At 42.6% G+C, this 26,647-nt stretch overlaps 1 protein-coding gene across 7 annotated transcripts in view; it reads left to right on the top strand.

Annotated features, from left to right (window-relative positions):
- CEP350 (centrosomal protein 350) overlaps nucleotides 1-26,647 on the top strand; it is a 116,175-nt gene that overhangs the window by 17,731 nt on the left and 71,797 nt on the right. For 6 of the 7 annotated variants that reach the window (XM_090047668.1, XM_090047667.1, XM_090047671.1 and 3 more), the window contains exons 2-9: nucleotides 8,741-8,826; nucleotides 10,186-10,229; nucleotides 11,782-11,896; nucleotides 13,612-13,744; nucleotides 17,601-18,226; nucleotides 19,887-20,000; nucleotides 24,069-24,182; nucleotides 26,086-26,232. In XM_090047668.1, the coding sequence (XP_089903794.1) occupies nucleotides 8,754-8,826; nucleotides 10,186-10,229; nucleotides 11,782-11,896; nucleotides 13,612-13,744; nucleotides 17,601-18,226; nucleotides 19,887-20,000; nucleotides 24,069-24,182; nucleotides 26,086-26,232 (1,366 nt within the window). In that variant the 5' untranslated portion in view covers nucleotides 8,741-8,753. The remainder of the gene's footprint in view (nucleotides 1-8,740; nucleotides 8,827-10,185; nucleotides 10,230-11,781; nucleotides 11,897-13,611; nucleotides 13,745-17,600; nucleotides 18,227-19,886; nucleotides 20,001-24,068; nucleotides 24,183-26,085; nucleotides 26,233-26,647) is intronic. The other variant, XM_090047673.1, reaches the window with a different exon arrangement.

Here is a 26,647-nt window from a genome sequence, read left to right on the forward strand (position 1 = left end):
TGTAACATAGTCCTTCTTGGTGATAACCCCATCCCTCCATTGGGTATATGCCTCCCTTTTAGCAAGGAGACATTCCTGGATGCTCCTAGTGAGCCATGGGGGTTTATGTGCCCTCCTGCTCCCTTTGACCCTTGTTGGGATTACCTCCCTTTGGGCATGGAGGATCGTCTCCTTAAGGAGCAACCACTCACCTTGGACATCTGGCTCCCTTCCCCTCTGGGTCCTCAGCGCTTCCCCAACGATCCTCCTTAGCTTGTTGAAGTCAGCCCTCCTAAAGTCTAGGGCTGTTGCCTTGCTGCAGCCCTTTGCCACCTTACGCTGGATGGTGAATTCCAGCAAGCGATGATCACTGTCTCCCAGGTGGCCCATCACCCGCAGCCCCCTCACCAGGTCATCACCCGTGGCCAGCACCAGGTCCAACAAGGCATCTCCCCTGGTGGGGCTGTGCACCTCCTGGGTTAGATGGAGGTCCTGCACTCTGGCTAAGAACCGACGTGAGCGATCAGACTTGGCTGACTGCTCTTCCCAGCAGATGTCTGGGAAGTTCAGGTCCCCCATGATGACCACATCCTTAGCCCTCACTGCCTCTGTGAGCTGACCTAAGAATTCCTGGTTGAGCTCTTCTCCCTGGTTGGGAGGTCTATAGTAGACTCCCACCGTTAAGTCTCTATCCCCTGGGCTGCCTTTTACTCTAACCCAGAGCACCTCAGTGCCCCCCCTCTACCCCATTGCTAATTGACGAGGAAGTATATTCCTCCTTGATGTAGAGTGCTACTCCTCCACCTTTCCTTCCTATCCTGTCCCTCCTGTATAGCCTATAGCCCTTGACACTCACCGCCCAGTCATGCGATGAGTCCCACCACGTTTCTGTGATCCCCACTATGTCAGGGCTGGTGACAGCTAGGAGGAGGGCAAGTTCCTCCTGCTTCTTCCCCATACTTTGAGCATTCGTGTAGAGGCATTTGAGGCCTCCAAAGGTTGTGCCCACTGACCCCCTAGTCTCAGCAATGCCCCGTCCCCCATCACTTACCTGTTTCTCCCTTTTGACCATTGGTCTGGGCTCGCTGGCTGTTGCTGGGCCTGGTAGTTCATCGTCTCCTCCGCCCTCATCTTCCCCCTCCCCCGACTCCTGGGACCAGTACTGGTGGGGCCCAGAGCAGGTTGGCAAGAGCATGGGGTCCCAGCTGGCAGGGGCTCTATGGAGCTGGGCCAGCTCTCCCCTCTCCCTGCTGGTGAAGCCCAGCCTGATTCCACAGATCCCTGCCAGGCTGTGCTGCACTTTGGATCCCACCGGTGCTGGTCCTGGGACATTGGTCCCAAGACATTGGGACGTTGGTGCCAAGATGGTGACCAGGGTGCGGGGCACCTTTCAAGGGGTGGGGCTACCCATGTGGCCCTCGATAGCCTGCCAGAACTGGGTAAGTGGCCCTCCACCTGAAATAATTGCCCACCCCTGCTATAGCAGGATCTCTTGTTTACAAAGTGAGCATTTCAGTTCTTGTCCAGCTTCTTGTGATTGGCCAGTAACTTCTCTGCTGAGCTGCTTCTCTCTGATGATCAGTATCAGATTCAGCATATAGGGAGTGGAGCTGCTTGCTGGTGGCCAATAATCATCATAGGCAGTCACGTGGTTTCCAAACAGGAGGTGAGTTTTGTTTGGACATCCAGGTATACACACCCTAATTTGGTCTCATATTCTACAATTAGTCCTCACCTTGGAAAACTTACGTGACATCTACTAGTCTGAAAAAGGTGAATTCCCAGTACAAAAACTGTGTAAAGCTGCTGGATAATTTTCCCATCATTTGCTATTTCATATTTTCCTTGATGGGCAATATATTTAAGTATTTTCTCTCTTCTTTTTGTTGGAACTAAACAGTGGTGGCACTTATTTCCACAATTCAGACTCTGAAAAGTTCAGACTCTAAAACAGAGTCTGGCAATTATTTTGGGCAGAGGGCTGTTTACTTAGTTTTGGCAAGCCATTGAGGGCCGCATGACAGGCAGCCCAGGGCAGATTAATACTAATTTTTTAAAATTTTAGGGGCCCCGTGGGCTGGATAGAATGGCGGAGGGCCGCATCCGGCCCCTGGGCTGCATTTTGCCCACCTCTGCTCTAAAACGAGACAAGTCATCAGGTTTTATAGGTCTTATTTCTGTCATTTGATTTTCTTACATATTTTGCATACATTAGGGGTGTCGTCTTTTTTTTGTGTGCTTTGTTCAACTATGAAAAAGCTAATAATGTTCTGCACTTCTATCTTGGATACCACTAACTGTGGATATCTGTGGAACTGTCTTCTACTGTACCTGATCTAAGCAGTTTCCAAGTGGCCTTAAATATTCTTATTACCAATAAGGATATTCTTAAGTTATATTAAATATTAATAGAGTGTTAGACTGCCTATAGCTTTTTCTGATAAATTTCCTTATTAGGTTTTATAAATTTGATGTCTGATTTTAATAATTAAAATGACACATCATTGTAATGGTAACATAATAACTCCTTGTGGCAAGGAGACACCTTCCCACTTAATTAGCTTCCAAGATCAGCTTGATTTTTTTTTTTTTTTTTTTTTTCCAGGAGGATTTCAGATGTATATTGCTATGCTTACAGATCATTGCAAAACTGATATTTATCAATTTGTAGAGCTCTTGAAAAAATTGATATTTATATTCAAATCCTTTATTAAATACCCACAGAACTAGGAAAGTAAGTTTTTATCATTTTGTGTGGGCATACATATGTTGGGGATTTCCTTGCATATCTGTTTGTGTGCGCATTTGGTGGCATAATTTTTCTCTCATATACCTTTACTGAAAACAAGGCCTGATTTTACGAGTAAAATTCTATCATATTAAATATGTCTAGAAAATAAATTGACATAGAGCATTTAGTTGTACATAAAGAAATTTCTATTGCTTTTCCTAAGAAGTCTTTCCAGAACTTTATTTTTAGAATCCCTATTGTCCTGATAGTATTCTGGAATTTTGACATATGTATGCATATCGGCACAGTATTTGTTTAAAGTTTTTAGTGTGTCAAGCTATTCTATAAAATATTTCCTAATTTTTGTTCATGTCAAATATTAGTATTCAGTTGATGCTTTCCTGGGTGGTAAGTCTTAAAGTAGACATAACAGCTGTATTTTGGCTTGCAGGCATATATATGCAGCATTACACTTCTGCTCTGACTTTCTGCGTCATTTTGAGCAGGCAGGGTATTGATATATTGATCTTGCTTTTATAGGGTTAGGTCCTCTGCTTACGGTGAGTTGAAACAACAGAAAAGTTGTCATGATGCTCATTCCCATAAACCAGAGGAGCCCATCAGTATCACTGTTGACAGCTTGAAAATCATTGTGTTGTGAAGGTTACTTTTTATGCATAATGAAATAATGCATTGGTAATGTCCTGGATCCATAGATATCTTCAGTGTCCCTGATTCCAGGATGCTTTTCTCAGACAGCAGTAACATGAGATTAACGTAACTAGTTAGTTGCATTGCTCTTCAGATCTTCATAAGCAGAAGCAAAACTGACGAAAACAGCGTACTGAAAGGCAGAGAAGAACACTGGTGTTATAGAGCAGAGTTTCTCAACCCGTGAGTCGCAAGAGTATTTGAAAGGGTTGCAAGCAGGTCCCCAGAAAAACCTGTGAAAGCACAGGTTTCCCCTTGCAGGCTAGCAGTGTTCCAGCCTGCAAGCGGCTGCTTAGGATGAGTGGAGGCAGCGGGTGCATGTGTGTCTGCACATGCAGATGCACGTGGCCAGCATAGAGTGAGACTGGGTCATAAACAGCCCCAGCTGCTGGATACAGGTAAGTATGGGGAGGAGGATGGAGGTCCAGGGGACTGTCCAGAGGGCTGGGGATGTGTGTGTGTTTCTGTGCACGCCAGCCTGCTGATGCTGAGGACGGTGGCTGGGGTGGGCAGGGGATGATAAGGCACCTGGCCAGTCAGCCAGAGAAGGAGGCAGGGGCAGCCCTTCACAGTGGGGAGCTGCATGCCTGGGCTGGAGCCCGTATATGCAGGGGCCTGCACTTGCTGTTTGTGCTCTGGCTCGAGCAGGATAGAAGCAGTTGGGGGGGCCCCCTTCAACAGGGCTGGGGGGAGTGGAACAGGGGACTCGGATTGGGAGTGAGGGGCACCAGCATGGGCAGGGAGCTGTGGCTTGTGGTGAGGGGCACCAGCAGGACCAGGGCACTGTGGCTTGGGGGTGAGAGGTGCCAGCAAGGCCAGGGGGCTGTGGCTTGGGTTTCAGGGGTGCTAACAGGCCCTGGGAAGGGGGCAGGGGATTGTGGGTTGGGTACTAGCAGGGCCAGGGGGGTATGGGTTGGGACAAGTCATTGATCTTGACAAATGGGTCCCAGTACGAAAAAGGTTGAGAACCACTTTTATCGAAGGAGCTAGGCACATCTGTCTCTTATTGCAGACACTAGGAGCAGTAATCCAGAGGCCGAGGTGTACTTCTATACTCAGTGTTGTCATGTCCTTAATTATTAGCAATCATCTGCAGTTGAAAATGTAAAGCACAAGTAACAATTTCAAAGATTTTGTTTTAATCTGCTGTTTATAAAAGGATTTAAAAATGCATACATCAGTGGGGGTCATACATTAAACCCTTTACCCTCCTCAGGAGCCACTCCAATCCCCTTCCTGTGCTTGATCTACTGCTCTGCATTCTGCTCCCTGGCCTGTCTGCCACTGTGCTTGCTGCCTGCCCCATCCTACCCCATCTCTGATCTGCTGCATGCCACATACAGAGGTTTCCTGTACCACATTTTGCACTCAAGCTACAGGTTGGCAACCTATGGCATACATGATTATCAGGGATCCTGGTTTTCTCTGTTTTTAAAAATTGCAGATTCTCTGATTTTTTTAAACCCTCCCAAATCCGCAATTAAAATGAAATGCCACTGTATCTGTATCAGTTGAGCACAATGTTTTATTGATATATTTACAATGTTAAAACAGTTGGGAAGCCTACCAGTCCCTCAATCACTTTAACAATATAAATTCTAAGTGCTTGTAAATGTTGGTATTTGATTTTGGGTTTTTTATCATGGAAAATCCGAGGTCCCCCTCCTCCTTCACTCACCAGGACACAGGTACAGGCCTCTCACTCCCAAGCCACAGCCTCCACACCCCTGCTGGTGCCCCTAACTCTCCACCGACAGCCTCCCCAGCCCTGCCAGAGGGTGCCCCATCTGCCAGGGCTGCGGGACCTAGGTCCTTAGGTGCTGCTGCAGGAAGCAGGGGGATGAGCCCCAGATGCCGCCTGTGGAGTATGGAGCCTGGCTCCTCCTCCCCAGAAGGTGGCGCAGCCAGAGTGGAGTCCATGGGAGGGCAGGCTGCTCGCTGTGGGTTTGGGCTCCCCAGCCTGCTGCCCTCCCCCAGGGCCTCCATGGCTCAGCAGGTGGGACCCAGCATGGTGGGGCTAGGCAGGGAAGCCCAGTGCCACCGCTAGGAGCTCTGTGCTGCCATGGCAAGGCACCCCCTGCCCGCCCAGCAGCAGCGAGGGGCACAACTCCATGCAACCACCCCTGCTGCTGCCAGGTGGGCAGGGGGTGTTTTGCCAGGGCGGTGCAGGACTTGCAGTGGCAAGGAGCTCTCCCACTTGGCCCTCCTCTGCCCTGTTATGCCAGGTCCCACCTGCTGGGCTGTGGAGGCCCCAGGGGGAAGGCAGCAGAGCAGGGAGCCCAAGCTCAAAGCGGGTAGCCTGTCCCTGCCCCGTGCACAGATTGGGGGTACACTGTGCGTGCAGCGATAAACAGGTTGAGGGTGTTTTGGTCAGTCTTGGGTAATTCAGGTTGGATGGCTGCTGGCTTTGGAGAGTTAAATTTAACTCTTAGAACCTTCAGAAAGTTTGTTCCTCTGTCAACTTAAATCTTGGTTCTGTTTTTACCCTGTCCCAAATCTCTCTTTGATTTAATGCCCAGTAGGATATCTTCTAGCCAGGAGGAGGTTACATTCAGTTTCTGCTGGCAGACCTGTAGTGAAACTGCCTCCAGGTAATGTTATATCTCTGGGGACTCTCCGGATTCTCTGGTTTGAAAGATGTTACTGAATGTGGGAACTTCTAAACCTCCTTCTGAAATTGATTGCTTATTGTTACTTGCTTTCGACTTTGTTCAAACTTCAGACCATTACTTCTTAAGACTACAAAGCTAACCTCTTTAACAATTTCTTTACCTCCATTTTTTTGAGCAGGGACTGGGGCAGCCCCCGAGATCCTCAACATTCCCAGGGGAGGTGCTGCCAGGCCTGGGGTCAGTGAGGACCTAGTCATGGAACTTCTGGTGGGACTAGATATGTTCAAATCAGCAGGTCCTGACTATCTCCACCCCAGGGTGCTGAGGGAAATAGCAGGGGTCATTGTGGGATCCCTGGCACAGCTTTACGAGCGCTCATGGTGCTCTGGTGAGGTGCCAGAGGACTGGAAAAGGGCCAATGTGGTTCCCATTTTCAAAAAAGGGAGGAAGTAGGACCCAGCAAACTACAGGCCCATTAGCTTTACCTTGGTTCAGGGGAAGCTCTTTGAGAAAATTATCCAGGAGCACATCTGCGAGAGACCAGCAGGGGAGATCATGCTTAGGGGCAACAAACATGGGTTCATTCAAGGCAGGTCCTGTCAGACCAACCTGGTGGCCTTCTACGACCTGATCGCAAAATTCTTAGATGTAGGTGTTGCGATGGATGTAGTCTTTCTGGACTTCAGGAAGGCCTTTGACACTGTCTCTCACCCCATTCTCATTAAAAAATTAGGCGACTGTGGTGTTGATACCTACACAGTCAAATGGGTCGCAAATTGGCTGGAGGGCCACACCCAGAGAGTAGTGGTGGACAGGTCTTTTTCGACCTGGAGGGATGTGGGCAGTGGGGTTCCCCAGGGCTTGGTCCTTGGGTCCGCATTGTTAAACATCTTCATCAGCAACTTGGATGAGGGGGTGAAAAGCACCTTGTTCAAATTTACAGATGACACTAAGATGTGGGGAGAAGTGGACACGCTGGAGGAGACGGACAGACTGCAACTAGATCTGGACAGGTTACAGGGGTGGGCAGATGAGAACAGGATGGGTTTCAATACTGACAAGTGTAAGGTATTGCACCTGGGGAGGAAGAATCAGCAGCAGACCTACAGGTTGGGGAACTCCCTTCTCATCAGCACAGAGGCAGAAAAGGATCTTGGGAGTCATTGATTCCAAAATGAACACGGGCTGCCAATATGGGGACGCAGTCAGGAAGGCTAACTGCTCCTTGTCATGCATCCACAGATGCATCACGAGCAGGTCCAAGGAGATGATCCTCTCCCTCTGTGCAACACTGGTCAGGCTGCAGTTGGAGTAGTGTCCAGTTCTGGGTGCCGCACTTCAGGAGGGATGTGACCAGCATCAAGACGGTCCAAAGGACCACCCACATGATCAGGGCGCAGCAAGGCAGGCCCTACGGGCAGAGGCTACAGGACCTGAACCTGTTCAGCCTCCACAAGGAAAGGCTGAGAGGGGATCTGGTGGCTGTCTACAAACTGGCCAAGGGGGACCAGCAGGCTATGGGAGAGTCTCTGTTCTCCTGAGCACTACTGGGAGTAACAAGGAATAATGGCCATAAGTTGACTGAGAGTAGATTCAGGCTAGATATCAGGAGGCACTACTTTACAGTCAGGGCAGCTAGAATCTGGAACCAACTTCCAAGGGAAGTGGTGCTCACTCCTACCCTGGGGGCTGGGGTCTTCAAAAGGAGACTAGATCGTTTGACACCAGAATTCTTTCCTGCCCATGGCAGGGGGTCAGTCTTGATCTGCTTAGGTCTCTTCTGACCCTACCAACTATGAAACTATAAGAAGAATGTGACGTATTCAATGTCAGTTTTAGTTCACTTCATTCATTCATTGGTAGGGCACTAGGCATTTTCATCAGAGGTTTACAGAATTCCTCTAGAAGAAGATGCTGTACCCCCCTCAATATGCTCCCTTTATCTTTGATCATATGGGTTATCTAGTGTAGTGGTTCTCAAGTTTTTTTTTGTACCAGGACCCATTTGTAAACATTGGCCAGTTCCAACCCAGTGCCCCTCACTCCCAACCCACTGCCCTTTGCCCCCAGGCCCCCAGTGTTTTGGGCAGGGGGTGGGTGTGTGGGGCATTGTGGGGTGGGGGAGTGCAAGCTGCTCCTTGAAAAAGCCACAGTTTCCCATGTTTTTCTCTTTTAAAGGTGAATCCATTTTAGATGTTTGTTTGTGATTCATATATTCTTGGGTCGTGGCCCATGGGTTGAGAAACTCTGATTTAGTGTTTTCTTTAGACTCGGTAGAATGCTTATCACTATAGACTAATGAGTTGTACCCATCTTTCTACAGGGAGCCAGTGTTGTAGAGCTAGGGAACTTGCACCATGACTTTCTGTCTTCCCTGTCTGGTAAAATTCAGTCTTACATGTAACATCACTGTTTCAACAGAAGTTGTTCACTCTTGTCCCTCCTCCCCACCTTTTATTTTAACACTTACAAGCTGTATTCATTTTTGTGGCTTACTGTTGTCTTTTTGATGACTCTCATTGTCACCTGTTGTCATTCAGTGACACTCTTGTTATTTTGGTGTTGTAAATGTTGTCAAACTGGCATTTTAAAATAATTCTTCATTTCATAATGATCATGATATTGCCTGTGATCTGGAGAGGAAGTATGTTTGCTCTCATTTGTTACAAAAAATAATTTTTACTTGAATGCTTTTTTTTGTTTGTAGGTAAATTGACAGGATGTGGAGCAGCAAATCAAAGGAGGTGCCTTTACAAAATCCAAGGCATTCTCAGAACAGGGACTCTGTAAGAGGTATGGATTTACTTTGTTGCATTATTTTATTGAAAAAAAGATTTGAAATATTGTATTGTTAAATTTGTATATATAATTAGTAGATACAATTTTTCAACTAGGGATCAAAGGAGAAAACCATATTGTGTTTAATTTGCTTTTCTATAGAAGAGCACATTTGCAGAGCATTTGTTGATAGTGCTTAAATATCAAATAGTTTTAATTGCATTTCATAGATTTGGGTTCTTGATTTCAGGCTTTATTTCCCCCCAAAGGGCAAAAGATCTATATTAAAAATTATACAAAATCTGTATTAAAATGTGGTCTAGGCAGTATAAGAAACTTGAGGACTACAGGTTAATTAAAAATAGTAGCAGGTAGTAGGAGCATGCCTTGCCTCTCAAAATCAGGTATATGCTATAGTGTGGTAATTGGAATGCCTCATAGTTGACTGTGACTGTTCTCTAAAAAAGTATTGTCAGATTGTTCTCAGATTTGATAAATATATAATGAATAAAATGTAGTTGCAGGTTTTCAGTGCTTCTGAAAAGGTGTTGTTGAGGTACCATTTCTCAGTAAATGTATTCTTGTTGCTATTTCCCTTATTTCCTTCCCACTTCCCCCCAAGCTGTTTACATCATAAATTAGATTGACTTCTTTCTGCTAGAGCATAGTGTGGCTCTTATCCTGACTGAGGATTTTGGATAGTATGGTAACAGGCAATTAATTGCAGATCTTTTTTTTTTTAGTGCTGATTAAAATATTTTTGTAGAAAAAGGGATTTGTAAATACTGTTTCAGTAATATTGGCGACATTACTAGATTTGTGAAAATAGCTGACTCGTCTGTTTAGTTTATGGGATTGAAGTAAGTAAAGTTTATATACCTGTTGGGCCTCTGGAAACATTTTTTGCATATGTTTGGCCTGCAAAACTGAAACACATAAATTGACACTTGAAATGGATTTCCACATGTGGTGGTCTTATAGTCCAGGTGGCATCTTCTTTGACATTATATTCATAGTTTCTTTATTTAAAAAAAGAGAGAGAGAAGAAAACTCCCCAGAAACTTGTGTGTAACTGGTTTTATATACATTTTTAAAATACATGGAAGAGCTAACTTCAAGTAGTATAAGGAACTCTCAAAACTATACTAAACAAATTTAATAAAAGTCAGATAAAATCTTTTGATATTCTTCACTTTTTGGATGAGGTTATCATTAGGCTGTATTCATCTGAACAGGAGTTTCACAGGCTGGGATGACCTTGTTTAAAAGAAATTGGCAATGAGCCATGCAAAACTGTTTTAAAATGCTTTGTTTCATTGTGTTGTTTGAACTAATAGGAAACCTGTTTTTATTCTTTTATTTTTGTTTTTTGAGATCAAACTGCAGTATGGGATACTTTTTCTCAAACTAAAGCTGCTGTAAGTATTATTTCTTTTGGTTTAAACTCAATTCATGGCTACTGCAGTTTTAGTGGAAGTTGGGTCCTAGAAGTTACTAGTCATTTCTGAAAGTCATTTTCTGAATTCCTGCTCGTGTAAGTTGCACAGAGCTCTGCTAGTAATTCTGAAGAAACTGTCTGTCCCCTTTCTAACTAAAAGGATTCACATATCAGGGGTTTGAGCCAGTAGCCCAATATATTATTTCATTGCTGCATGCAGGAATGGATCCAGCGGAAGTGCAGTTGCACCCCCTTTGATTCTTGCTTTACCTGATATTTACAATCAGCCATCTGGCATGGCAGTAACACTTCTATTTAGGCAACAGTGAGGGAGTTACTTGACTTCATGACTTATTATATTCTACCTGATTCCTTCTAAGCTCTCTATTTCATGGGTGTTAATGACCCTCTCTCCTTTTAAATTGTTCCACTAAGTAACTTATCCTTTGTTCTGCTTGTTAGCTGCTCTTGGTAATGTAGCTTCTATTTCACAGCCCTGCAGACTGCTTTTAACTCTAACTAGAAACATTAACTCAGGTGTGGAAATGTTAACTCAGATGAAGGTTAACTTAGGCCTTGAAATAACTTTCAGTGAAGCATTGGATGCACTGTCAAGATGCTCAAGAAGGCTTGATTTTGTTTTGTGGAGCTGAAAGAGATGCACATTTCATGACAACAGGACTAATGAAACAACATATTGTTTAGTATAGTTTGTTGTGTTTTTTATAAATACTGTATGATATAACAAATTAATGCACATTCCAATAAAGTTATATTTGTTTTTGTTCACTAATATTGCCCTTAGCCCATAGCTTATTAGTAGAGCTTCTAGTTTATTTTTATTGTATGTGATGATGCAGTGCACTCTTTGCATTTCCCCTCCAGCCTACCCTTTCGAAATCCTAGATTTTGCCCATGGTTGCATATGTTTAGTGCCAAGCAATAAAATGCTGTCCTGCTGTGGGAACTTAAAATGAATACTCAAGCTGCTGCATTACATTTTCTGTAACTAGGTTTGATTATGCCCAAACTGTTTCCCTTTCAATTTGAAGAGCTGGATTAGATTTGTGGGGGCTAACTTTTTTGGCAGCTGTGCCACAAATTAGCTTTGCATTCTTCTGAAGTCCCTCTACAATCCCTTTCCCCTGCCTGCTCTGCTTTCTGCTTCGTTCCCTGTGCTGCCTGCCCAATTTGCTGGTGTGCTTTCTGCTTCATGCCCTAGTTTATGTGTGTCATTTGTGGCACCAGTGCTTCAGGTTGGCCGCCCCTGAATTAGGAGATGTATTTTTATATGGGAAATCTTGTTTCACTCTCCATCTATAGAAGAATATAATCAAATGTAGTTTCAAGTCACAAAATCAATCAGTTTTGTACTATTGGAGTTTAAAGTTGTTTTTGTATCTAGCTTTCCAGTTTTGAAAGTGAGAGAGCTTTTTCTTTTTTTTTTTAAAAAGAAAATACAAGAAAGAAAACTATAGTCTTATTGTTCAAACCACTGAAATTGAATATTGTTTTATATGTTGAAATCCTAGCTGCGTCACATTGAGAACAAATTGGAAGTCGTTCCCACCAGTACTGCTGTGTTTGATTCTGTCATGGATGCCAAGAAGTCTTCTGCCAATGCTACCAGGAAAATAAGTAGAAAGGGTATGTATTACCATGTAGAGCTGGGAAGGATCGGATTTATTTTTGTAATCTCTTCTCTTCCACCTCCCTAATTCCTCTATTTGTGAATTAATTCAGGGAAACAACACATTCTTCCAACCTAAATAGCATTAGCATAGCACTGTGTGTATGCACATGCACACATCCTTCTCCCTATGTCCTGGTGGCGTCTGAAACTTGCTAGGAAGTTGCTGTGGGGCAGTTATTGTTCAGCATAACCTATTAGCTTCTTCTCGTGGCATTCAAGTTGACGACTACATGTGTGGCTACGTTGGAGTGACTATATATAATTCTTGACACTAACAACAATATAACTTTATTTTAGTAGGTTTACAAAACGAGAATACTGGCCCACTAGGGTAACTCCTTATAACATTTGAGTTTTAGATGGATGATCTTGGCATTGGAGACATTGAAAAGTGCAGAAGGACATATAATGTCTGTTGCTTAGAACAGGGGTTGGTAACTCCTGGCACACATCTTGGAGCATGGCATCAAAGGCCATTTTGCTCAGCGCACCACAGCCAACCTGGGCCCTGGGCAGCTGCCACTGGCCATGGAGCTAGAGCTGCTCACAGCAGGCAGCGGGGAGGCTGCAAGTTCTGCTGCAAGCAGACCGAGCTCTGTGGCAGGCAGCAGTTGCCCAGATAGGGTGGCCATTGATTCTGTTTTATACCAGACTGTCTTGTTTTTAAACTCTGTCCCCTGTCCATTTCTCAATGAGGACCTGACTTTTTCAGTTCGTTGATGGAAATACATGTCAGTCCCTTGCAGTTCCATTGGCTGTGCCTAGACTAGACCTTGGGCAGTGCACAGCCAGGAAGACCGGGGCTCCCAGCCAAGGAGGGAGGGAGGTGGCCATTTTTATGGTGGCCCAGCCTCTTGCTCCTGATTGGCTAAGGCGGTGGCCCCACCCCTCACTGCTGATAGCCTGAGGGGGCCTGCTTCTTACCAAGGGGATGTCTTGTATTCTGGGGTTGCACCAATGGCCCACCCTATGCTCAGAGCCCAGGATGGTTGTGACAGGCAGCTGGGAGGCTGCGAACAACTGCATTGGGCTTTGGAGCCCTGGTTGGGCTCCATGGTGGCAGTGGGTGCACACGTGCCTCGGGGCGTGTGGCAGGGAAGGTGCTGGGGCAATGCAGTCTTGTCTCCGCACCTGCTGCCAGCAACAAGGATGGGACTGCCCTGTTGTCTGCCTCTGGCACACCAAGTCAAGGCATAGGTCAAGGTTGGGGTGTTGTGACACTCTGGCCAAAAACATTGCTGACCTTTGGCTTAGAGCTTAAGCTAACTATGAAAATGTAGTCGTACAAAAAATAGTGTTCGCCTTGCTTGATTTATGTGGTTCAGATAATCTGCTGACAGGTCAGAATAACAAGAAAACTGATTTTGGATTGCATCTTTGAGCCAGAGCAACATAACTTTTTTAGGTTCAGTCATTCTCAGTTAAGGTTTTTAAAAATATCCTTTTACAGATTTGAGATAAAGAACAAGTGCAGTGATTTGCTTTGAGTGTTCACTACTTTCTCCCTGTAGCTTAAAACACCTGTTGAAGAAGCAAAGGTGATCATTTAACTTATGTCCTGGTGGGTTAATTGAGCTCAGAGAAAATTGCATTCTAAACCATTCATCCTTATAAACTTACCCTTCTTGCAGATGGTAGTATCTAAAGAATTCCTTTGTTTCTGCTTCAGCCTTCAGATCCTCCAGTCAAAATAAGTCACGCAAGGAGAAGGCCTCTCGTAGTCCTCTTCGTGCAACCACTCTCGAGAGCAATGTGAAAAAAAGTAGTCGTGTAGAATTTCGTGAACCATTGGCTTCATACAGGTTAGTGCCAGAGAGAACTGACTTTTACAGAAGAAAATGCTGTTACAGAGCGAATGCTAATGTTTTTGGTAACTTCTCGGAATTGGGATTAATTTCTTTTTCCTGCCAAATTGCGGAGATTTACAAAAATCTCTTTGGTTTTGCCTCAGTAAGTGTTAATCTTAGATGGCTTGCAAAGGGACTTTATCTTGTTGACAGGCAGATGGATCCAGTGGTTTGCTGGGTTTCTTATATCTTTAACTTGAATGGTGATGAATAACAAAAATTATGCTTCCTGATGCTCTTTATCAGCTTTGTGTCTTTGTCCTGGCTGTTCTCTCCCAAGTCAGTGATCAGTGGAGGTATAACATTCTAAAAAGGCATTTATACAATGCAAGTCCTTGGAAAGAAATAGCTGTTTCTTATGGTTTTTATCACAAGAGATGCTTTAAAAGGATAATTTTCCAGTTTTTATTTGCCTTCAGGTATGTAATATTGACGATGTAGAAAGGATAGTATATTTCTTGATATGGTTATTTTCCCCTTTTGATGAACGGATGCAAGTTTCATTGAGGTTCAGCCCTTTTATTAATGTAATAGAAAAAACACATTACTTTTTTAAGTATCATGAATAATGAGAAGTTTATTTTACTTCCTTGACATTTTACTTACAGACTATTTACATCCTAACAGGATGCTTTTACATGCTGACTGATCAGTGAACAAGATGGTAAACTATTGCATAAACTTGCTCTTTTATAGGATTGTGCTAGAGAGCCAGGAATTGCTGGCCACACTGTAGGGGATGCTAAAGGTTCATTTAACTTACTATATGTATGTGTGTGTGGAAGGCATAAGTACAAGGTCAGCAATGACATAGACGGATGAAGGGAAAGTGGAACGGAACATCTTTCAGGCTTTGCAGTATTGGAGGTTAAGAAGAAATAGGAAATCTTAGCTAAGAGGCCAGTTACCAAATTTATTAGAAGATGCCTCAAAATCTAAACAAAGATAAGTAAGAGAGAGTTCATGCTAAGCTCATTGCTGCAGAGTTAGTTTGGTTACAGCTTGACATCATTTTTGAGGCTTGCAACATTACCATGACTTCTCCATAATTTTTTTCCTTCAGCTTGTGGCAACCTTAGATATGCTAACCATAATGGATGGTTTGTAAAAATTGGTTATTATGCAGATTTTTAAAATAAACTCAGTATTGGCTTAACTTTGTTACCACCGGAAAGCTTGCTAAGATGAATTTTTGCAACTATTTGAGTTGGTGAAATAAAAGATATTGGATTTACCCGAAGAACCTTGTCTGCCCACTGAACTCGCACTTATGTTGACTTCAAGAGAGAGAATTTAAAAATCCCGCCTGCAGCACTATTTATAAGCTAATTATCAACAGAAAGAAAACTTTAAATCTTTGATCCTCCCACCAAATTAACCACCCTAGTTAACTGAATTGCTCTGGATTCTAGTTCCTCATCTGTAATAACTTTTTTCTTGATATCAGTCTACTGCAAAAACAATTAATACCTCAAATAATTTTACTTGAGGAGGAGGGAAAAGAGAACTGGAACAGATGAACTCTTTCTAGTTGATGATCAAGTTCTCATGAGGATGTACCTATATAAGAAACGTTGTCCATTAAAAATTTCCAAAATTATCTAAATTCTTGTAATTTCCTTACTTCTACTTGGTTGATACTGCAGACTTTTTTAATACTCTATTAGCAGTTGTTGGGTTTAGAAAAGAAGAGGATGTAGAATCACTGCTGGGAAGAAAAAAGTCCAGAGTTGTTTAGCTTGCTCAGCTTGTGAGTTCTATTAACAAACTTCCAAGGGACCTTTACATTTTGTTCTCAACAGTTGATAATGTAGAGTTCATATCACAGATGCAACTTTTTTTTGGTGCAACTTAAAAGCCTTGCTGTCTTTTCCTTTTTTCCCCCTGGGTTATCAACTAAGTGATTGTGTGCATGTGCACAACTTCTGTGTTAGAGATCTACATTGGGAATTATGCTTAATATTATAAGTTTTCCTTTTTAAATGGCTCCAAAAGTCCATCACAAAGGCATTAATATTCGTTGGTTTTTTTTCTCTGCCTATTTTCAGGTTTAAAACATCAGTCATTTCTTTGCATAGCTTTGTTGGTGTGGAAAATGCTTAGCAAACTTTAAATGGCAAGTTTTACATTCAAACTAAATAGAAGTTACTAAAGGGGTTTGGCTTGATTCAAAAACCAAGTCAACTTCAAGGTACAGAACTTGTATAGGTAACTTAGAGAAAATGTTGAGCTTTTAGAAATGGGAATATCTTTGTAAACGCTTGCCACTTTAGCTCTAGTAGGCAATAGTAAACACCTGTTATGAAGTTTGCATTTTTAATTCTTTCCATGCTGCATCAGTAGTTATTTCTATTTGGTATGTAAACAGTAACCACTGAAAATCACTATTGTCTGTGAAGTGTGAAGGCTCGTTTATTTGGACAGATGCTGAAACCATTATGTTTGTTGCCATGGCTTACATAGTGTTCAGTAGGGCTGTGTGAAGCTTCAGTCCTTGATTTGATTCGGTGGAGGTTCGGCCCAATTCAGTGACTGAATCTCTGAATCCAAATAGAATCAAAGGACCCTTTAACCTCTCCGAATTGATTCGGAACCCTCCAAATTGATTTGGAGAGATTCAGACAGATTCGGTGATTCCAATGTAGATACAGCTTTAAATGCTTTTTCTACATAGCTCTAGGTAGCAGGGGCTTTGAATGTTGCAGCGCTGGGATAGATGCAGCGTCCCACAGGAGCGCAGGGGGCTCTCAAGTGTGCCAGGTAACAGACCTGGAAGTGGACCAGAAGCACTTCCAGTTCACTTCCCGGTCCATGAGGGAGTGCTTGGGGGAACCCCCCCTCTGGCACCTCGGCTCGGTGACTGGTGCCTCCTGGGTCTGGGGCGGGGCACCTGGGGTCCCCCTGCAGCAGATCACTGAGCCGGGAGGACATGGGGGGACCCGGGAGTGGACCAGAAGTACTTTCGGTCCACCTCTGGGTTCGCTGCCAAGCATGCTGGAGATCCCACCCCCCCCATCCTGGGGGACGCTCCATGTGCCCAAGCACTGCAGCGATCATGAGCAGTGCTGCTACCTCAAAGTATGTAGAAAAAACTTTTAAAGCTCTGCCTGTGTCCAGATTGCTGATTCGCCATGTCAGTGTTCAGTCATCAGATTTGGATTCAGCTGAATTGAATCGGGGACAGTGATCTGAATCAACAGATCGAACCACTGTCCCTGTTTCTGGCCGAATCCAAATTGAACAGGGCCCGTTTTGCACAGCCCTAGTGTTCAGTAGTGACAAATTTTACATTTTAAATGCAAGGGTTTTTTGTAGCTTTTATGCACAATAAAAATACCTTTTCATTAAAACATACTGGCTGCGTCTACACAAGATGTTTATTGTGGAGTTGCCTAATTAACTTCGTGGTAAAACATTACTATCTACACATGTGGTGCTATTAAAACACAGTAAACTAATTTACTCTGACATAGGATAGTACTTCCAGACATGCGTACTATCGTATGGCAGAGTTATTTACTCTGCCGCAATGCATGTGTAGATGCTGACAGAACTGGCTGGGACACAAAGGTGCTCCAGTGCAGGGAGGGTCCCTGCCAGCTGGGGCTGCACTGCCTTGGCTCCACATGTTGCTGTCCCAGTTGCATGTGCAAACAGCATGCCTGGGAGCAATGAACCCTGGCACGCTAATTGTACATATAAATATGCCCACTGTGTATTTAATGTTAAATGGTAATGACTGCGAAGTTGCTTGAAACCCACTTTGAGTAGTTTTTACTGTTCTTGTACTTATTTTTTTTTTCAACATTAGGGAAACATATGGTTCCCCATCTTATCACAGTTCTAGCCAGCTGGAGGCCAAGCATTTGCTATCTAGCTTGGAAGGTAGTGAAGCAGAGGGAAAGATTGAAGGAACAAACCACGTGATATATAACAGAGATGAACGGGACCCACACATCAGAGATTTTGAAAGCCCGCATTCTTCTGCTGCAGATGAGACAGTTGTCAGGTATTTGAATGACCGTCCAGCAATTGATGCCTTGCAGAGCAATGAGGTTCTTTTTAAAGCTGTAACACCTACAAGATCAGAGGAGGAAACTAATGGATCCAGAGGAGATGAGAGCGGCACTAAAACTCTGAGTACCACAGCCCAGGATCCTGAACTAAAAGGGGTACGGCTGTCAGAATCTTCCCCTTCCTCCACTAGTACTTCCAGTGCCCACAGACTAGAAATCTTAAAGCGGAGACAGCATGATAATAAATTGGAGAAGTTGAAGGAGCGGATTAGAAAACAGTGGGAGCATTCTGAAGAATTAAGCAGCAGAGGACAGCTTCAGGGTTATGCGGAGCAACCAGTGGTAGTAACAAACGTGGAGAGTGCAGTGACTCCGAAAGTCAGAAAAGTAGCAGTTGCACCTCCTGCTCCAGCATACAAAGGTATGTCAACCTTCAATCTTGCTTTGATTTATATGCAAAGAGAGAAGAGTTTGCTTTGTAGAGCAGCCTAACTCATGATGTTCACTTATTTGGGAACTGCAGGAGAGGACAGGAATATTTTAAATATGATCACAAATCAGGAATTGTCATCTAATAGTAAAATCCTACAGAAAATCTACTGTATTTCCCTGAATTCAAGATGACTTTCAGGTTAAGATGACCCTTAGATAAGATTCACTAATTTTTCTATAATGTTACAAGTTTCCATGTGTAGAATGTAATTAGTAGAAGGTTGTTTTAAATTCTTCCACCCCACTGCTGTGGCAGAGAAAGCAGCAGCAGAGGGTGAGAGGCCAGACCATGCCCCTTGCTTCAATGCCCCTTGCTCCAATGCCTTCCATCTCTCCTGCACCCTTCCTCTTCCCCTCCCTGTTCTCTGCTCACTGTTCGCCCTCTATCCCGTTACCTTTTCCTGCAGCTCTGGTCTGGCTCTGGGGCAGTCAGCAGCAACAGTGGTCCAACCTGGCCCCAGCCCACCAGGTCAGGGAGAGACAGCAGCATCTCCTGACCAGGCTGGATGGCAGTTGGAGAGACTGGAGCCTGAGCAGAAGATAAGGGAGGGTGGGTGCAGGTAGAGGGGAGCAAGGGGTGGGGGAGGCAGGGGATGGACAAAGGCATGGAGGGCAAGGATAGTGGGGCTGGCTGCAGGTCACCTCCTGTCCTTCCCATGTCCACATGCCCCCTTCCCTGCCAAATAAACCATTCTGGCCTGGGGCAGATGTCATTTCAGCTCTGGCTTCCGCCTTAAGCCCAGGTGCAACACCTGAGCTGAGGTACCTATTGCCCCAGGCCAGTACTCAAATCCAAGATGAAGCTCCTTCCATGCTGATTTGGGGGTGGGGGGGTGGGCACATCTTGGATTTGAATAAATATGATACATTCTTTTGCAATTCTTCCTGCCCCTTCTAGATTACCAAAGAATGAATAAATATATTAGAAAACACTCCTTAGAAGCACATTTTTGGCATGTAGTATAGCTCTTTTTTGAAACATTAATGTCTTCATATAGTTTTTTTGAAGTCTTAAAATTATTACTACTGTGTACTCTGGATTTGAAGTGTGAGAGAGCAATGATTTTCCCATAAAAAAGAGGCTGGGAAAATTGTCTCTTATCTGCACCATTTATGATATTCTGCTTTATACAGTGCAGTGGTTCTCAATGTTTTTAGACTCAAAGTACCCCTCAGGAAATGCCAGCTCTTAACTTTTTCAATTGTTTTTTGACTACAGGAAAAAATAGGAGCAGTTCTATTGCAGAGAACTCAGAAAGACCACAGTATATCAGAATTGTTTTTGACCCTCTGGATTCCTTTTTGAAATCTGTTTTTTCTTGGGACTCAGGTGTGGGTGTTTGCACACCCATCAGTTCTAATATTGCATGGCAGCCCTAAAAGGCTCTCACAGCACCTGGGCTGAGAAGCACTAGATTACTGAGTGGGAGTTGTTAGCAGTATATTATTTTTCCTAATATAATTTACCTTTAATTACATTAGAGATGTAATGGAGATATCTTTTTCCATAGGGGTTTATGGAAGCTATTTTTTAAAGTTTTTGAAGAATTCTGTGAAATCTAGACAACTTGTTGTTCTTTATACTTTAGGTTTTAATCCTGCTGAGACAAAGATTCGTACTCCTGATGGAAAGGTCTGGCATGAAGATGAATTTCACAGTATCAGCAGGGAATTATATCGAGATATAGCACTACAGTTAGCAGGTAAGAAGCAGCCATAGTTTTATTAATCCACATAGATTATGTTGTGAAGCAATTTAGGGGGCTATGTACAGCTTATTTGACACAAATCCATACAGCTTTGAAAAGTGGACTATATAATGGTACATATCTTATACTTCTACTGGTAGTAGAACTGACTGAATTTAAGAAATTCTCCCACCCTCTTTTTTTGATACAGCAGAAAACTTTGAAACTATTTGTATGATTATTTCACTTAGAAATTTCCCATTAAAGATATCACTAACATTTTTCTGTGAAAAATCATTTTTATGGGTTCTTGTTTGTGGTTGAAAATCTTCAGTTGACTCTAAATATCTTACCATTACCAAAGCAAGCAGATACTACAGACCATGTATCCTTAACTCTGTTCTGTTTCAAGTATTTCTTTACCAGACTTTCTCACCAGATTAGTTGTGAATGTGCTTTGTACAGTATTGTGATGCACTGAGAGGGTGTAGTTACATAGAGGAGTGGTGAAAAGCTGGGAATCCTAAGAAGTTTTATTTTGTGTGTGGAATGTGGTGTCATGTATGGTATCTGTGGTTATGCCCGTGGCAGGAGAAGATAGAGGGTGTATACTGTTAAGTAACTTATTTTCTTCCAAACTGCTGATGTTTTATGGTCATGTCATATGCTAATTGGAAGATCACTGGATAATAGAGTTTCCATGGTCAATAAAGAGACTTTTTTCTGTCTTGAAATCTCTCACAGAATTATAGAAAATTAGGGTTGGAAGGGACCTCAGGAAGTCACCTAGTCCAATCTCCTGCTCAAAGCAGAACCATCCCCAATTAGGTCATTCCAGCCAGGCCTTAAAAACCTCCGAGGATGGAGATTCCACCACCTCTCTAGGTAACTTGTTCCAGTGCTTCACCACCCATCTAGTGGAGAGTCTTTTTTCCTAATATCCAACCTAAACCTCTGTTGCTGCAACTTGGGACCATTGCTCCTTGTTCTGTCTTTTGCCACCACTGAGTGCAGTCAAGTTCCATCCTCTTTGGAACCACCCTTCAGGTAGTTGAAGGCTGCTATCAAATCCCCTCTGTTTTCTCTTCTCCAAACTAAATAAGCTCAGTTCCCTCAGCCTCTCCTCATAAGTTGTGTGCCCCAACCCTCAAGCCATTTTCATTGCTCTCCTCTTTAGACTCTCCAGCTTGTCCACATTCTTTATATAGTGGGGGGCCTAAAACTGCACACACTACTTCAGCTGTGGCTTCACTAGTGCAGAGTACAGCGATATAATTACTTCTCTCGATCTACTGGCAACGCTCCTATTAATACAGCCCAGTATGCTGTTGGCCTTGTTAGGAACAAGGGCACACTGTTGGCTCATATTCAGCATATTGTCCACTGTAACCTCCAGGTCCTTTTCTGCAGCGCTGCTGCTTAGCCAGTTACCCCCAGCCTGTACTGGTGCATGGGATTGTTCCATCCTAAGTGCAGGACTTTGCGCTTGTCCTTGGACATATGCTTATGGCATTCTGATAATTTAAAGGCAGCTGTAAACCTGCTATATGCAGCCCTGCTGCTGGTTTTTTTTTTCGGTTTGTTTTGTTTTTTTCCCCCCTTCTTTTTTTTTTTAAATTTATTTATTTATTTTTTTTAGAATAAAAAGAATCCCCAGGATGGACATAGAATCCTACCTTCTTCGATACATTGGTATAGGAAACATGACTTGGAAAAATAGGGGAGCATATGATCATAGTTCTGTCTATGATCCTTGACTAAACTCCCCCTTGATATTGTAAGGAGCTACGTTTAATTTAGGACATGCTTGATGTAGTAACTATTTCACCAGGGACTGGACCTGTTCTTGTCCAGCTCCATACTTGGGGAACCAAAAATTTTGGCTTAAAGTTGCTTTTGCTTCTTTCTACCCATGTTTTTTATTCAGTTTACTCAAATGTTTATAGGAGTTTTGTTATAACAGACACTTTTTAAATTTTTTAAAAGAAAATATGATTTTTTTAATAAAATAGTTTCATATAAATGAAGTTTAAATGTGAAAATAGGTATGTAGAGCATAGTCTCCCCTCCCCCCCCCCCCAAATCTTCTATCAGTAAGAGAACTGAGCAATAAATAGGCAGGTTTGGCCATATGTCTCTCTTAATACCATGTGTAGGGCAGCTGTCTGCAATGTGTCTCTTGCAAAAGTTGAAAAAAATCATATCAAGTTGCTGATTCCAAGTAAACAATCTATAGCAGCATACTGTAAATATATATTTAGGTTGTTATATTATCTGTCCATATGTTAATGTTTAATTTTACTGCCATCTAGAAATACACAGCAAGGCTCCATGCACTATACAGTCAGCTGGACTGAAATGTTATTGCAAGGCTCTATGGTACAAAATTTTCAGCTGAAAATTTCACCTGCATCCTCAGAAACATTTTTAAATGATCTTTTTCTATAATTATAGAAATTAATACAAACCATGCAGAATCTCTCAGTATTTTTATATTTTGTTTGTTTAATGTTTTGCTAGCTCTAGATTTTCAGCTCAATTTTCAGTATAAGCAGGCTTTATTTTGCCAGTTTAAATATTATAAAACATCTGTTAGATGGGTGGGAGTGGGGTTGGAATTTTCTGTCATTAGGTAGGGGCTTTTCCTCCCCTTTGTTGTCAGGGGGAAACATCACTGGAAGAATATTTGTGGGGTATAGAGAGAAAAAACTGAGCCCTTAATACCTCATCCCAACAACCTTCAGAGCAACTCACTATTCTCATTCAAATGTTTTATTCATTAGGGGTGAATAATCACATGAATGGTATGTTGTTGTTAAAATGATTAGCTGTGAAATAATTAACAGATTTTTCATCTAAATACTTTTACTTAGAATTCAGAATCACCTCATTGCGGTAAAAATGAAATTGTTCACACCTGCCCTAGAACTAGTTTGTGTACACTCTTTGCAATAATCTCTGGAAGACTGACATTCATACCATAGTGACAGTGGCCATACACGGCTTGTATATAAAAGGTGTATCTGCAAAACATGTTAATAAATGCATGAATGTAGTGCTTTAAAACTCTAGGGTAACTAGGGCACATAGCGTATTCAAAATCAATATTCCATTGAGTTAGGGCCCAGTTCTTAGATTGAATCCTACTCTGTGGGATGTTGTTTCTGAATCTCATTCTAGCATTTGCCTCAGTTAACTAAAAGTGTTAAGAATAACTTCATCTGCTCCAGAGTTTTAAAACAATGCTTTAACACTTTCAGCTAAAACATAGGTTTAAGAATACCCTTCTTAGCTTTAAGACAAGCTCATAGATAATATTGCATTAGTACGTTTCGTTCTTTTTTTTATTAAGCATATGAGCTAATTCTCAATTCTGTTGTAAATGATAACGTATGCAGAATAATTCTCTAACAGTTGATGCAGGCTGTGGTAAATTCAGCAGTCATACACTTGCAGAAAAGAGAATGACCTGATATTCAGTTTGTCACATTTTGGTTTAGAGCCAAGGGATAAATGTGCTATCATGCACAATGTAAAGTAGGGGGATGATGTATTTCAGTAATGGAGGAGCTGATAGTTCAGACAAAGCATTACTATCAGCTTTATAAAATGTAATATCATTTAGTGAAATCCAAAAGCAATGTTAGTTCAGATATGCCAGATTATTAAAACCACTTTTAATACCTGAAATGAGTTTCTGACGATGGCTGTAGTTTTCAGGGTATGCTTATGCTTATGGCATTACCATTTTCCAGCATTTATATAAGCAATATTTGATTTGAAAATGTTCATTTGTGGAGTATTTCACTCAAAGCCTCAAGGATAACTTGGCTTAAACAGCACATTAATGGGGTCTAAGCTGTTGTCTTCAGAGTCCCAATAGAATACAATTTAGCTGGTTTTGTATAAAGGAATTAGAACTGCCCGATATGGATGTAATCATTACTGGTATAGAACATAGTGAGATCTTTGCCATCATTCTCTGGCATCCTCTTTATCATGGTAAATCTGAAGCGAGTTTGCTTCTGTGTATTCTGCCTTTCCTATGAAGTGGTAGTTAACTCTTTATGCGCTGCTTTTCAGAGGATTCAACAATGAAAGAGACAGCTACTGAAAAGAGTAAGGAGAAAAAAAGCACCAGGCCAATGCGCAAGGTCCAAAAATTGGCACGGTCATCAAGCCCAGATTCCAAACCAGGTAACTGATACTACATGTGACACAGGGTTCTCTCTGTAGATGTGTGTGTTCATAGCCTCGTTTTGTCCAGAGTTGGGATAAAGATGGAAGTGTCACTGTCAGCCTGAAATCTGGTCAGTTGCACAAAATGTTCTAAAAGGAGTTTTATATACTATATCTAGCCCCATATTGTCCTGCCATTCATTTTTTCTGTTTACTTCATTTGGAAATTTAATAATTAGTGTTGACCCACTATAATAACAGGTAAAAAAAAAAAAAAAATACACAGTCTTAACCTTGCTATTAATCCTTCATTATTGTGTGTTTCTCTTCATTATATGTATTGATATGTGGTTAGTGAACTTTTTCCCTCCCTTTTAATTAGTCTTGGAGATACAGGTACAAATTCATTATTCTAAGACACTTTGCAAATATAGTTAATGTGGCATAATATAGCATTTGTGCACTCAGTATGCTTTATTCAGGGAAGCTGGGTGTCAGTACTCTATGATAGTGATTGCTAGCATTTGAAAATTTTGAACGTATTTAATAGTATCTTGAAATAGTTGCTAGGAAGCTAGTCTTCTGCTAGTCTGTTCTGGTCTGCTGAATCCATGTGCAGGAATTGGGAAGGGGGTAAACTTGCTTACAGAGAAAGTAGAATTATCAAAACTCCTCTAATGCATGCTTTGCATTTTGGATCCTTTAAAAACTAGTTTCAAATTTCTCTTAGAAGAGCTTTAACAATGGAACAGTATGCCTCATTAAATATTTGTGTCATCATTAGGTCTAAAAGAAGGAATAGCACAGAGGCAATTGCAATCAGTAATCTCACTGATGTATTATCCAGCTGTAGATATTTCTGTGCTGAACTACAGAATGCTCCTTATTCTTTAGCTGAAATTCTAGGCACCAGGGCTGGCTCAATGGCATATCTGTAGTGATGTTCCCTTCCCCCTATGGTCACTGCAGTAACAGATTGTTCAGCACAGCCAAATACTATAAATAACTGCAGCTCATATTCTGCTTTGTTAGCTTCTTTTAGTTCAGACAGCTGACCTGAAATGGAAAGATAAACCCTTGCCCTGTCTATCTGAAGGGGCATAGAAGTAATTGAGAGTGGCAAGTTGGACAAGAGAACCTCCTTTGCTGTTGCATCTGTTTTAAAATGTTGATAGTAACCTGTTTTAGGTTTAGATGACAAGTCTATGAAGGACTACTTTAGCTTACACTTGAACTTCCAAATATTTTACTTCAGGTCGGCATCTAGAGTTTTCAGTCACATAGAGTAGCTAGGGTGCAATTTCTATTTATTTATCCATTTAGCTTGTATATTCTGCGTATGCTGTAGTATGCTGGTGCTCAACCTTTTTTTTACAAACAGGCCAAATCTTAGAGTGAAAAATGGGCCAAGGGCCAAATAGAAAAGTATTGCTGGACCTTTTAGTGCACAGTGACCTCTCTGAGCTCACCAGTTGTCAGCACAAGCTCTGCCTGCAGTCACTGCTTTTGTGCAGCTTTGGAGCCCAGGGGGTGAATGCCATGGCTGTGTATCCCCTCTTTTCCCTTGGGCTGAATTCAGCAGGCTACAGAGTTTCAGGAAAGCAGTGAGTCCAGCCAGAGCCTGTGCTGGCATGTACAGCAAGCTCTCTGAGCTCCCTAACCCGTGAAGCTCTAGCAGAAGCCATGCTAACATGCTGGTGAGCTCATGCCAGTGATGGCCTGTTCACACAGGCTTTGTGGATTGCATTCAGCCCATTGGCCATAGGTTCAACACTACTGCTGTGCTAAATGAGCATGTCTGGTTAGGAAATTCTGGGTAAAGTAGGGAGCCTGAAATTGACCCAATTTTAAATTTCCATTAGAATCTAAAGTGACAAAAAACCCCAAACATCCAGTGTTGCAGTTCTTATTTTTTGTGTAGGTGGAAGCCATGTGATAAATGCATCATCTTGGCGGGATGGACAAAAGCTAGTAAAAAAGATACTGGGTCCAGCACCCAAATTGGAGCAACAGGACAGAAGAGCAACGTCCACTGACAGGACTGGAAGGGAAAGAGCTACTAAATCTTGTAAGTTGGGGTGTACTTAACACTAAGTCTTCCTTTGGTTTTGATGTATTTACCAGCTTTGTGTGTTTGAGTTATGCATGTACTAAGCAGGTTTGTGCTGTATTATGGACATGCAGCTCAACCAGATTCTGTTACAAAACCTTATAGGAGTGCACCAATAAAGATTTTCTTGGGTGATGATTAACTAACGATATTGGCCAATCCCTATCTGGTAATGGATTTGTAGTAATAGGGCAAGGCATTTTAAAGTACTGACATAAATAAACCTTTCTTTTGTTTGTTTTGCATTTATAGCACATGTGCGCTCCTTCCGCCCCCTGCTTCTTGTGCGGACAGCTGCACCGGGCGCATTTAGAGCCCCAAAGTACACTGCTACCTCAGCGCCAGTGGGCCCCACACAGCCAGGCTTCCGCAG

This window comes from Crocodylus siamensis, chromosome 5, assembly GCF_052110815.1.
Source record: "Crocodylus siamensis isolate JL-2025a chromosome 5, ASM5211081v1, whole genome shotgun sequence".
Lineage (NCBI taxonomy): Eukaryota > Metazoa > Chordata > Crocodylia > Crocodylidae > Crocodylus > Crocodylus siamensis.